This window comes from Schistocerca americana, chromosome 8 (assembly GCF_021461395.2).
Source record: "Schistocerca americana isolate TAMUIC-IGC-003095 chromosome 8, iqSchAmer2.1, whole genome shotgun sequence".
Taxonomy (NCBI): domain Eukaryota; kingdom Metazoa; phylum Arthropoda; class Insecta; order Orthoptera; family Acrididae; genus Schistocerca; species Schistocerca americana.
The window spans coordinates 481,464,358-481,476,772 of NC_060126.1; the positions used below are offsets into that span (position 1 = coordinate 481,464,358).

The window sequence follows — 12,415 nt, forward strand, 5'->3', positions numbered from 1 at the left end:
ACAAGCAAGTTTTCAGAACTTCCTCAAAAATTGTCCAGTACAGTTGCCATTTTTCTGTCTACCAAAGGATAGCTAGAAGGTATGCACATCAAATGCCAGAAGTAGACTGGATATGTGGAGCCCCACTGATTTTTTGTTGTACCAGAAAAACTTGTTGATTCATATATAAGGACAACATAAAAAGTCTCAGCTTGAGACAAAAACATTCACATTAATTAAATTCTGGTTTTGTTATGTTAGTATGTATTGCACAATAATGTAAGTTGGATTTTAACTTGAACTGCACAATAGTTATGGTTACATGTGTTTTAAAGCAGTCATGTTGTTTGTCTTTTGTTAAAAGAGTTAACCTGGTACACTTTGCCATCACAGGATTCCTTGCTTTGGATAGCTTATTATTAATCGTACTTTGTCCAAACTTCATAAAGTTTTTTAAGGGGACTGCTCCTCCTCCTTCAGCAGCTAAGAAATAGTTTGCTGAACCCATACATGAACACACTTCTCTTGAATGCGAATATAGACATGGAGGAAATTCAAAAACTGCTACTACAGACAAAAACAGTGAGAAAGTGTACAGTATATTTTGTATGATAGGTTCATTATGAGAAACTTTGTTGTATCAATAGTAGTAGTAGTAGTAATAGTGCTGCATCTATTAAATGTTTACCAAAAACAAATACAAAAATAAATTTCGAGCTTTGTTTGACCAATTTTTTAAAAAATCCAACTTATTTTTGTTGGCCAGTTTGTTACTGTGGATGAGACTTGGATTTACTATATCATGCCAGAAATGAAACTGGTGACCCAACACCTAAAATGGTGAACTCAGTTTCATCTGCTGAAAAGCTTATGACCAGACTTTTTTGGGATATAAAAGGTACTCTTCTTAATGATTTCTTAGTAAAGGTTAACACGATAACTAATGAATACTGCTGAAGTCTTCTGTAGCAACCAATTGGATAAATATGTGAGAAGATGCCAGGAATGGAGTAAAAAAAAAAACCAGTGTCCTATTTGCTTATGACAATGTACCTGCCCACAAATGTGACTTGGTAGTGTGGTAACTGAAGAATCTGATTTATAAATGGATGGGACATCCATCCTATTCATTAAATTTATCAACTGCTGTCTTCCAACTCACTCCACATCTAAAGAATTATTTGACTGGAGAACATTTACAAAGTCCTAGCAAGATGTTAAGGCAACCATAAATGGATATGGTCCAGACCTTCGACAAATTTGTATCAGAAATGTATTCAGTGGAAAAGTGTTAGAAAAATTTCATTGATATAAAAGGGGTTATAATGAATATTTGTGATTGGTTTTACATAAAAAGAAGTATTTTACTGCCAAGATGAGAATTCTTACCTTAGTTTCATACTTGCATTGTGTTGGTGAGCATTCATTCAAGCTTAAGATGTGGTATCACAGAAATAATTACACAACAGTTGTCCATACAAATATTATATTATATTAATTAAATTTACAAGACATTAATTCCATATTTTGCACTTTACTGTTTTGCAATACAAAATAATTTGTATGGTTTATTATATTTTTCAAATTATTTGTTATATTCTTTTCCTGTCTGATATGAAAGTAGCACTACAGAGTTCTGAGCTGTTTGCCCATAAAAAGTTCTTTGCTTAAGGAAATTCACACAGTACATTCATATTATTATGGTTGACCATTACTGATGTTCCACTTGATCAGGTAACTATGGGAATTACTGAGGAATACTATTCATAGCATTGTTCATACATCCAACTGAAAGAAAACTTGACAAATGAAGACTTTTTGCTTATTTTATAAACAACAGAGTGCCAAAAGATTACACATACTTTGCAGCAGTTAGTATCCTGTGTTGCAATTTTGGTCTAACAGGGATAGCTTAATACAATTTACAGTCCACTAATTCATATTGGTACCTTATAATATCAAAGCTTCACTAGAAAGCTCTCTTTGTTTTTGGCAATATGAATGCTATTTAGAGCACTCTCAGTAAAGTGCATACCCTTGATGTTAGCAGGGTTTAAAATTTTGAATTGGTAATTTTCCAAAATATGCTGAAATTCTTAAGTAGACACAGTTTATTTTTGTATCAACAATAAACATGAATACTGATAAAATTCAGACATCTGCTAAATGCACTTCCAAAGGCGAAACATGTAAATGAATACTTTCATATATGAATATATATATATAAAAAAATCTTCTACTGACTATAGCAAATCTCTCATTACTAAAAATGTACAAAATCCTAATTCTAGCACAACAATGAAAATTGTTAGTGACCTTGTACAATAAAAGAATCAATTTACCTTCTAGAAATATTAAACTTAAAATAAATAATCTGTAACAAATGAGACCATATTGTCAATACTTCTCATGGCTGTTTATATTCTGACAATAATTTGAGAAACAGAGAGAGAGAGAGAGAGAGAGAGAGAGAGAGAGAGAGAGAGAGAGAGAACAATAATGTTAAAAATTGGATGTAAAAATAATGGTATATTAGCACAACTTAGATAAAGTACGCCTACATATCAAGTGTTAAAACCGGGAAAACTGGACTTACTGCAGTGGGGCTTACTGGCCTCACAAATAGAATGGGAGATGGAGTGTATTATTTTGCATATCCTTCCGACAGATAACATGCTCGGATAATTCTGAACGTAGGGTTCCTAATTTGTATTCTACTCATGGGTCTGTCGGTCTTACTCCAGTTTTTACTTTGCCAGAAATTGATAAGTAGATGCTGGTCTCTAGTCTCAAATAAAATTTTTGTGAATAGCATTTCTGAGTAAAAAGGAACAACAAAAGTCTCAGTATATAGTATTTGTACCAGTTTAAAATTTCCTCTTTTGTTTGCAAATCACACACTTATTCCAGTTTCAGGTGAAATGCTGTATAAGTTTTTAATATCACAGTACAGTATGATTCCTTCATAACTGGTATGACATTTCTCATGTAAATTGGTTTTCTGTCTGCAATTAAATGTTCTTTTGCTAAATCACCTTGTATTAAAATGAACAGTTGACAATTATCAATTACAAAGACATTGTTACATATTTCATGTCTCCATGTATGTTTTTATTTATAAAAAACTGAATCATTTTGTAAATTAATTTCATATTGGCAAGACACACTGGTTTTGCCAGGTTTTAATGGTAATGCTAATGATTTAATTTGAATATTTTTAATATACTTGTACTAGTACAACTATGGTGCTCCATCCACTTACTTCCATTTACAATAGGGTATTTGACTCCCTCCCCCCCTTTCTTTTTTTTTTTTTTAGCAAGGAACCATTAGCAACATGAAATATGATGCAACCCCATGTCATGTCAGACAAATTAGAACTGAAATCTCCTGCTGTAAAACAAATGAAATGGTTTTGGATTTAAAGGAAGAAGTTAAAAAACATACTAGTTTTTAGAAATTATTCCCCTTCTACATTAATAGCATATATAAATCTATACAGAAACTGCTACGTAGTTTTAGCAACTGAAGTTACAGGGCAATGAACCAGTCTATAACAACAAAATGAATATTATACATATGAAAACCATCATTCCTTAAGTTAATGGCATTTTCTGTATACCATAAAAATTGATTTTCCACAGACAACAACTTGGAAAGACTATTTACATTCATGATAATGATGAATTATATACATTGAAATTAAGTGAATTATTGCACATTTCAAAACACTGATTCTCTATCAATAAATTAAACTTTGGAACATTAGAGGTTTTGTCCAAATTGTTATTTGTCAATACAATAGAACAAAATGTTCTTACTTAATCAAATGTGTATATGTACAATATTTCTTATCATCACTGTGGAAATCCTTTCACCTAAAATATTTAGAATACATTATGTACAGTCCAATTCTTATCACTGCATGGAATGGTCCAACTGATTATGTAAAATGAATGCCAGATATTAATAAATGGGCGCATACATATATTGATGTTCCTGGCATGAATACGATTCAAAATGAAGTCCATGTTTGAAGGTATATGGTGACATAACAGTCTAAATATATCAGCACTGTTCAAAAACTAAAAGAATATTGCATACATAGATACTTTCAGCAAATAAAAATGGAAGAATAAATTGTTGTATAGGAAACTAATGCAAAACATGTACAAGACTGTGCTTCGGCTTCCAAAATATTATTGTTGAATCTGATAGACAGACCAAAAAACTCAAGACTAAACTACAAAAATGTGAGAATATACATTATACATTACATAGAACATTACTTAGTCTTACAAATATTTACATCATTGTAATGTGTATGTAAACAATGGAGTTTATGAAGATGAATAAGATATTATATTAACAACTAACAGATCATGACACAAATATAAAATTCAGCTAGAATACATCAGGTTGCTGCTCAGTTTAATGCATTCTAGCTTCACTGTACTGATGTAGTCCATGAGTGTTTAAAATTGCACCAGGAACACATATGTTTTTTTTATTTATCTCTTTAAAAACTTACTTACTGAAAGTTGTCATGGCTATTGTTCTAAGAAGAAAAATCGTATAGTGTCAGTTCTGAGGTATATCACACAGCATTCTTGTATACAATTCCTTATTATATTTTTGGGACTGAAACTTAGTTTTACTGTAACAGTGCTAAAAGATAATTGAAAAATAGCACTCAACTTATATCACTCTTAGGGGAGTTTATAGGTAACATATTAGAGCTCATTTCCAACGATACAATTCTCTTTTATTGCCACATACCAACCACAAATTGTATGTCAACTCTGAGTATTAAATGCTCCATGTACATCACTCAGCACAATCTCTATAGAAAACAAAATTGTACTCGAAGAAAGTAAGTTCAGGGACTTCAGCTGATCGCGTGCACAGCTTCTGAAAATAAAAATATTTCATTATATTACTCAAAATCTTATTGTATAGATGATATTATTTAAATATAATAGAGGGAAACATTCCATGTGGGAAAAATATATCTAAAAACAAAGATGATGTAACTTACCAAACGAAAGCGTTGGTGCGTCTATCAACATACCAACGCTTTCATTTGATAAGTTACATCATCTTTGTTTTTAGATATATGATGTTATTTGAATATACTCCAGAGTAGTGTCACGTAATTATTTATTTTTTCCTAGCATATTAAGGATCTTGAACACTATCTTACGTTTAATTCTCACATACTTCTTGAAGATCTCATAGAATATAACACTGGAATGAGCACATTAATCATTTATAGGTGAGTGATTGCCTTTCTTAATTTTTGTTAAGTTAACAACAATAAATAATGTTGTTTACTCCCGAGGCCTTGTTTCGGCTTAGGTCCTTCAATGCTCTGTGAAATTCTCCCATTACATTTTCATCTATGTCCTCTTCCATTTCCACAATATTGCCCTCAAGCACATTGCCCTTGCATAGACCCTCTGTATTCTCCTTCCACCTTTCTGCTTTCCCTTCTTTGCTTAAGACTGTTTTCCATCTGAGCTCTTGATATTCTCTTTAATTTTTCTGTAGGCAGTATCTGTCATACCCCTAGTGATATAGGCTTCAACATCTACTTTTTATTCAATGGAAATTTCTTTGAACAAGCAGATGGAATAGTGTTGGGCTGCTTGCTATCACCACTGCTGGCCAGAATGTCTACGGAGGTGGAGGGATTTGAAGAATTAGTCCTTGAGTCAACAGTGCTTTTTTTTTTTATATGTAGATGGTACATTTGTAATCTGCTCACACTGATTATGTCATCTACAAGACTTCCTGTGACACCTGAATTTGCTATGCCAGAACATCAAATCCATGATGGAGATAGAAGAAAACAAACTACCATTTCTGGATGTGCTTCTCAAGCAAAGACCAGACGGTAACTATGACACAGCATCTACCATAAACAGATACATGCACATTTGTACTAGCACACCTCCAGCTTTGATGTGCCTTCACAATGAGGTATCCTACGCACACTAATGCACAGAGCAGATGAAATCTCGGACTGTGACAATCTACCGGCCAAACTGCAGCACTTACAGGCCATGCTCCAGATGGACGATTCCACCAACCACCAGACACAATATACCTTAAGACCAAAGAAACTGAGACTATAATCTGCTGGGGATGAAGAGAAGCCTGTTACATTGACAATCCTCCCATTTGTTGGGAACATATCAGCAAAAACTGGAAGAACAGTCCAGAAACAAAACGTCATTTATGTGTTCTGCTCACCAGCTAAGACCTAGATCAGTCAAGAATGATGTAGGACTCCAGAAACTGAGAATCTACCACATCCCTTGCCAGTGTGAGAAAATTTATGTAGGCCAGACTATCTAGACGGTATAGGACAGAGGCACTGAGCGTAAACCCCACACAGACAATGAATGGCTGACAAAGATCACTGTGGTAGAGCACTGCATCTCCCATGGATGTAACACGAATTACAACACCAAATTGTTGTAACAATCCAACACCTTTTGGAATTATATTCTAAAAGAAGCAGTAGAGATCTGACTTCAAGATGGACTAATAAATAAAGACAGCGGCTTTCAATTAAGCAAGGCCTCGGACCCAGCCTTGAGCGTGATCAAAGCTCGGCAGCAAGCTGCATGCAAATCCACTCCCATCATAACAACAGAATAAGACAAAGGTGTACCCAGGAGCTGATGTAGACTCAGATCACATTTTAGTAGTGATGTAGTTCAAGAGACTAGTCAGGATGAATCTATATACAGAGAAACGGAATATGGAAGTGGTAACAAATGAAGACATATACCTGAAGTACTCTAAGGCTATAGATGCTGCGATAAGGAATAGCTCAGAAGGCAGTTCCGTTGAAGAAGAACAGACATCTCTATAAAGGGCAATCACAGACGTCAGAAAGACAAACATACGAACAAAGAAGGTAACAGCAGAGAAACTATGGGTAACAGAAAAAATACTTCAGTTGATCTATGAAAGAAGGAAGTACAAAAGCCGGTCGGTGTGGCCGTGCGGTTCTAAGCACTTCAGTTTGGAACCGCGTGACCGCTACGGTCGCAGGTTCAAATCCTGCCTCGGGCATGGATGTGTGTGATGTCCTTAGGTTAGTTAGGTTTAAGTAGTTCTAAGTTCTAGGGGACTGATGACCACAGATGTTAAGTCCCATAGTGCTCAGAGCCATTTTTGAAGTACAAAATGTTGGAGACATTCAGGAATACAGAAATAAAAGTCACTTAGGAACAAAATAAATAGTAAGTGCAGGGAAGCTAAGACAAAATGGTTGCATGAAAAACGCGAAGAAATGAAAAAGAAATGATTGTCTGAAGGACTGAGTCATCATATAGAAACAACAAAACACCTTTGGTAAAATTAAAAGCAAGGGTGATAACATCAGGAGTGCAATGGGAATTCCACTGTTAAATGCAGAGGAAAGAGAGGATAGGTGGAAAGAGTACATTGAAGATCTCTATGATGGGAAGACTTGCCTAATGTGATAGAGGAAGAAGCAGGAGTTGATATAGAAGAGATCGGGGATCCAGTATTGGAATAAGAATTTAAAAGGGCTTTGGAAGACTTAAGATCAAATAAAGCAGAAGGGACAGATAATAAACCATCTGAATTTCTCAAGTCAATGGAGGAAGTGGCGACAAAACAACTATTCACATTGGTAAGCAGAATGTATGAATCTGTCGATATACCATCTGACTTTCAGAAGAATATCTTTCATACCGCTCCAAAGACTCCAAGAGCTGACAGTCATGAAAATTATCACACAGTCAGTTTAACAGTTCATGCATTCATGCTGCTGACAAGAATAATTTACAGATGAATGGAAAAGAAAATTGAGGATGTGTTAGATTATAATCATTTTGATTTCAGGAAAGGTAAAGGCACCAGAGAGGCAGTTCTGATGTTGTGTCTGATAATGGAAGCAAGGCTAAAGAAAGTCAAGACATGTTCATAGGATTTGTTGACCTGGAAAAAACATTTGACAATGTCAAATGGTGCAAGATGTTCAAAATTCTGAGAAAAATAGGGTTAAGCTGTAGCGAGACATGGGTAATATACAATATGTACAAGTCTGAGGAAGGAACAATAAGAGTAGAAGACCAAGAACGAATTGATCAGATTAAAAAGGATGTAAGATAGGGATGTAGTCTTTCACCCCTACAGTTCAATCTATACACTGAAGAAGCAGTGATGGAAGTAAAAGAAAGCTTCAAGAGTGGAATTAAAATACAAGGAGAAAGGATATCAATGATCATATTCATGAAGACATTGCTATCCTCTGTGAAAGTGAAGAAGAGTTACAGGATCTGCTGAATGGAATGAACAGTCTAACAAGTACAGAATATGGACTGAGAGTAAATCGAAGAAAGATGGAAGTAATAAGAAGTATCAGAAATGAGAACAGTGAGAAACTTAACATCAGGACTGATGGTCACAAAGGAAGGGAAGTTAAGGAGTTCTGCTAACTACGCAGCAAAATAACCAATGACAGACGGAGCAAGGAGGACATCAGACTGGCAATGGCAAAAAGGGCATTCCTGGCCAAGAGAAATCTGTTAGTATCAAACATAGCCTTAATTTGAGAAAGAAATTTCTGAGAATGTGTGTTTGGAGCACAGCATTGTATGGTAGTGAAACATGGACTATGGGAAAACTGGAACAGAAGAGAGTCAAAGCATTTGAGATGTGGTGCTACAGAAGAATGTAGAAAATTAGGTAGACTGATAAGGTAAGGAATGAGGAGATTCTGTGCAGAATCAAAGAGGAAAGGAATACATGGCAAATACCTGCAAGAAGAAGGGACAAGATGGTATGATGTCAGTTAATACAGGGAATAACTTGTAGAGGGTAAAAAAAACTGTAGAGGATGACAGAGACTGGAATATGTCCAGCAAATAACTGATGATGTAGGTTGCAAGTGCTAGGCACAGGAGAGGAATAATTCATGGAGGGTTGAATCAAACCATTCTTTGACTGGGGCAAAAAAAAAAAAAAAAAAAAGGGTGTGTGTGGGGGGGGGGGGGGGAGGGGGGGGCAGACAGAGGTAGAGAAGGAGAAGAAGATGACGTCACTCATTGCCACGCCAGCAGAGACCCATGTCTGATGCTGGCTGTGATGCTGCTACTGATGATCCTGGATCGACCCCCAATCTCATGCTTTCCCCACCACCACACTAGATCAGTGCCCAGAAGCATCCGGCTGGAGGTTGCAGGGAGCAGGGGACACTGAATACAAAGGCGGCTCCTGGAAGAAATCGATCAGTCATCAGGAAGATGGCAAGAAGTCAGCTCACCAAAATATTATACCTTCTGGGTGATACCATCCAGCTGAATACTTGAGAAATATTCAACATTTCCCTGTACCAGGAAAACCTAAAATCATACTAATGTTAATGAGAAATGCATTTGTTTCCAGTTGAATGCAATATGGTTTTGGGCATACACAGATTACTCAGCGGCCTATAAACATGTAGGTGAAATAGAGATATTACATGAAGTTTGAATGTTATTCAAGGGTATACGTAAGACATTAAAGACACTAAATACATAATATCTTTTGTAATAGCTGTGAAAGGATCATGAATATTATAGAAATTGCCCAACAAATATTTTGCACCATCCTCGTGACTTGCATAGTTTGTGCCTTTTTGACTGGATACCTCTTTCTTAATACTATTTCAACCACAGGAATCCGCCACAGACTGTCACCAGTGTACTGGAGGTAAAAGTAAACCTGCATCCTCACTGGCTCACACTACGTTTCCAATCATAAACAGGATAATGCACCGAGCGAGGTGGCGCAGTGGTTAGCACACTGGACTCGCATTCGGGAGGACGACGGTTCAATCCCGTCTCCGGCCATCCTGATTTAGGTTTTCCGTGATTTCCCTAAATCGTTTCAGGCAAATGCCGGGATGGTTCCGTTGAAAGGGCACGGCTGATTTCCTTCCCCATCCTTCCCTAACCCGAGCTTGCGCTCCGTCTCTAATGACCTCATTGTCGACGGGACGTTAAACACCACTAACCTAACCTAACCAGGATAATGCACTTGTGAACACAGATTAAGTCAGTCAATATGGTTTCAAGAATCATTTCAAGTGTAGACTGCATGTGAGCATTGCCACTTTATGGCAAGAAGGATTGTCAGGACAGGAAGTTTCCCACCAAATTGATGTACACCACAGCAGTGTCATTCAAACACTCAACCTCTATTGTGAGGCATAAAACATTGAAGAACTGCCTCATAGTGGTCATCTGCAGCCAACAATGCCTCCTGGTAACTGCTGTCTACAAATTATTGTTGCTGGACTAAAAATTCCGCTTCAGTTGTAAATAATTTGCCTGTTCAAAGAGATTTTGGGATTGCAGCTGTCGTTGTAAACTTCATTCCACGATATTGCAGCTGGACAACTGCCAGCCATCTTCAGGTGAGCCAAACGAGGACTGACAAAGATGTTTCCCTCTCCGTCTTATATAGTGTGCTGATGGTACTGCTGCGCATGCGTTTAAGTCGCGGAGACAGAAGTACCACACTGTCCAGTGGCAGTGCCCTTGCTGGTGGAACTGCAAGACTCAGCTGCCATTGGTATTGTCGCTGGCTGAAGCTATCGAAGTCTTCTGGCGTCTTCTTCTCAAGCAAATTTTGGAGATGACAGGATTCCACACGTTATTCAGTTGGTAACCACTATCACGGTTCATTAGATTTTCCGCAACGTGTATTTCAGCAGATTATTTGATAATGGAGTCCCAAAAGGTTGTTGCTGTGGCCAGAATCAAAGTTTTGTCATACTCCATTAAATTTCCGTTGGAATTACAGTGTTCAGCAACTGCAGACTTACTGGGTTGAAGTAGGCAAGTGCAACGTTCATGTTCCATACAACGCTCTTCCACTATATGCGTTGTATGACCTATATACGCCATACCACATTTATATGGTATTTTATAAATTCCCGCCTTCCACAGTAACAAATCAACCTTCACCAATCCCAGCAGATCTGAAATCTTAGGAGATGGAAGAAAAACCACTTTCACATGAAAATGATTAAGAATCCTCACTATTTTGAAGGAGGTATTTCCAACGAAGGGAAGAAAACCTAGGGACTTGGTTGGCGCGTTCTCCTCTTTATCCACTTCCCAGTTCCTGGCTTTATTTGAGAAGACCCCGTTAATTTGCTGGGTCGAGTATCCGTTGTCTCTGAACACCGTTCTTAAATGTGCAAGTTCCGTAGGCAAATTCTCTGCATCTGACACTGTATGTGCCGTGTGCACAAGGGTTTTAGGCACACTCATATTTTAGGATGATGATGGCACAAGGGTTTTAGGCACACTCATAGTTCGGGATGATGATGGCAACTTGAAGAATGAAGTACAAATCAGTGTGAGTGGGCTTATGATAAACAGAATGTCCCACCAAGCCATCACTCTTCCGTTTAACCAAAACATCCAGGAATGGAAGGCAACCATCTTTCTCTAGTTCCATAGTACAGCGCTCGCCAGGTCAACATCATATGCACACATGACCATCACTTGCATGCAGGAAGAATCTGGTTTCATTGCTGAAGACCACAGCACACCACTGCATCTTCAAAGTTATCCTCAGATTGTATCAGTTGAATGACGCACATTGAAGCTGTGGCGTTAGTGGAAGACTGGCAAGAGGGGTGCATGCCTGTCGTTCCATTATTATAATCATTTCACAACAGTTCATGTTGCTGACAAGTCTGGGTTCACAAGCCCTCTTATCTGTGCTGTGGTAGCTGTACAATCTGTTGTTGGTGCCATTACAACACAACAATCCTGGTGGGTGTCTGTGCTGAGTGGACATCCAGACCATTGTCTATGGGTGTGAGAATATTCACTTGTTCACTGATATTAGCATCATAGCACAACAGATGCAGCACATCCAACTTCTGTGGCATTTCTCTGAAAGGACCGTGCTGCCACTTAGAAGGCTTCAGTCAGACCCCTTTCAAACTCACTCTGTTGGCTGTAGGAAGCAGAAGTGCATCTCCATGGCACGGTTGCCTGTTTGCTTCCCATGTTTAAACCCTCTGGCTGTGAGTATTCCCTGTTAAAGGGTAGACATTGATGGCACTCTGGTAACTATGCCACTGCATAGCTGATAGCATGTCTGTTGGCAGATGACATTGAAACCGTTATCAGTACATTCCCCTGGTGGCATATGCTGTCACTAGATCAAAATCAATGTTGTCTTTCGAGGTGCACTAATTTTTTTTCTGCCAGCATAATTCATAGCCCTCACCACCTTGGTCCTACATAACTACAAGACTCGACTGCCTCTGCTTTTAGCTTTTTTCTAAGAAACTCATTTCTGCTGTAGTTTGGGTCCACTTAAAAGGCCTCACCTTGTCACAAACCCAAATTTAACTATTGTTGGACATGAAAGGACATATTTTCCTTTA

General features: G+C 37.5%; 1 protein-coding gene across 6 annotated transcripts in view; it reads right to left on the reverse strand.

The window, feature by feature from the left end:
- Nucleotides 1-3,246: 3,246 nt before the first annotated feature.
- Nucleotides 3,247-12,415, reverse strand: part of LOC124544921 (myelin regulatory factor) — a 343,973-nt gene continuing 334,804 nt past the window's right edge. For all 6 annotated transcript variants that reach the window (XM_047123662.1, XM_047123663.1, XM_047123661.1 and 3 more), the window contains one exon: nucleotides 3,247-4,890. In XM_047123662.1, coding sequence (XP_046979618.1) covers nucleotides 4,807-4,890 — 84 coding nt within the window. In that variant the 3' untranslated portion in view covers nucleotides 3,247-4,806. The remainder of the gene's footprint in view (nucleotides 4,891-12,415) is intronic.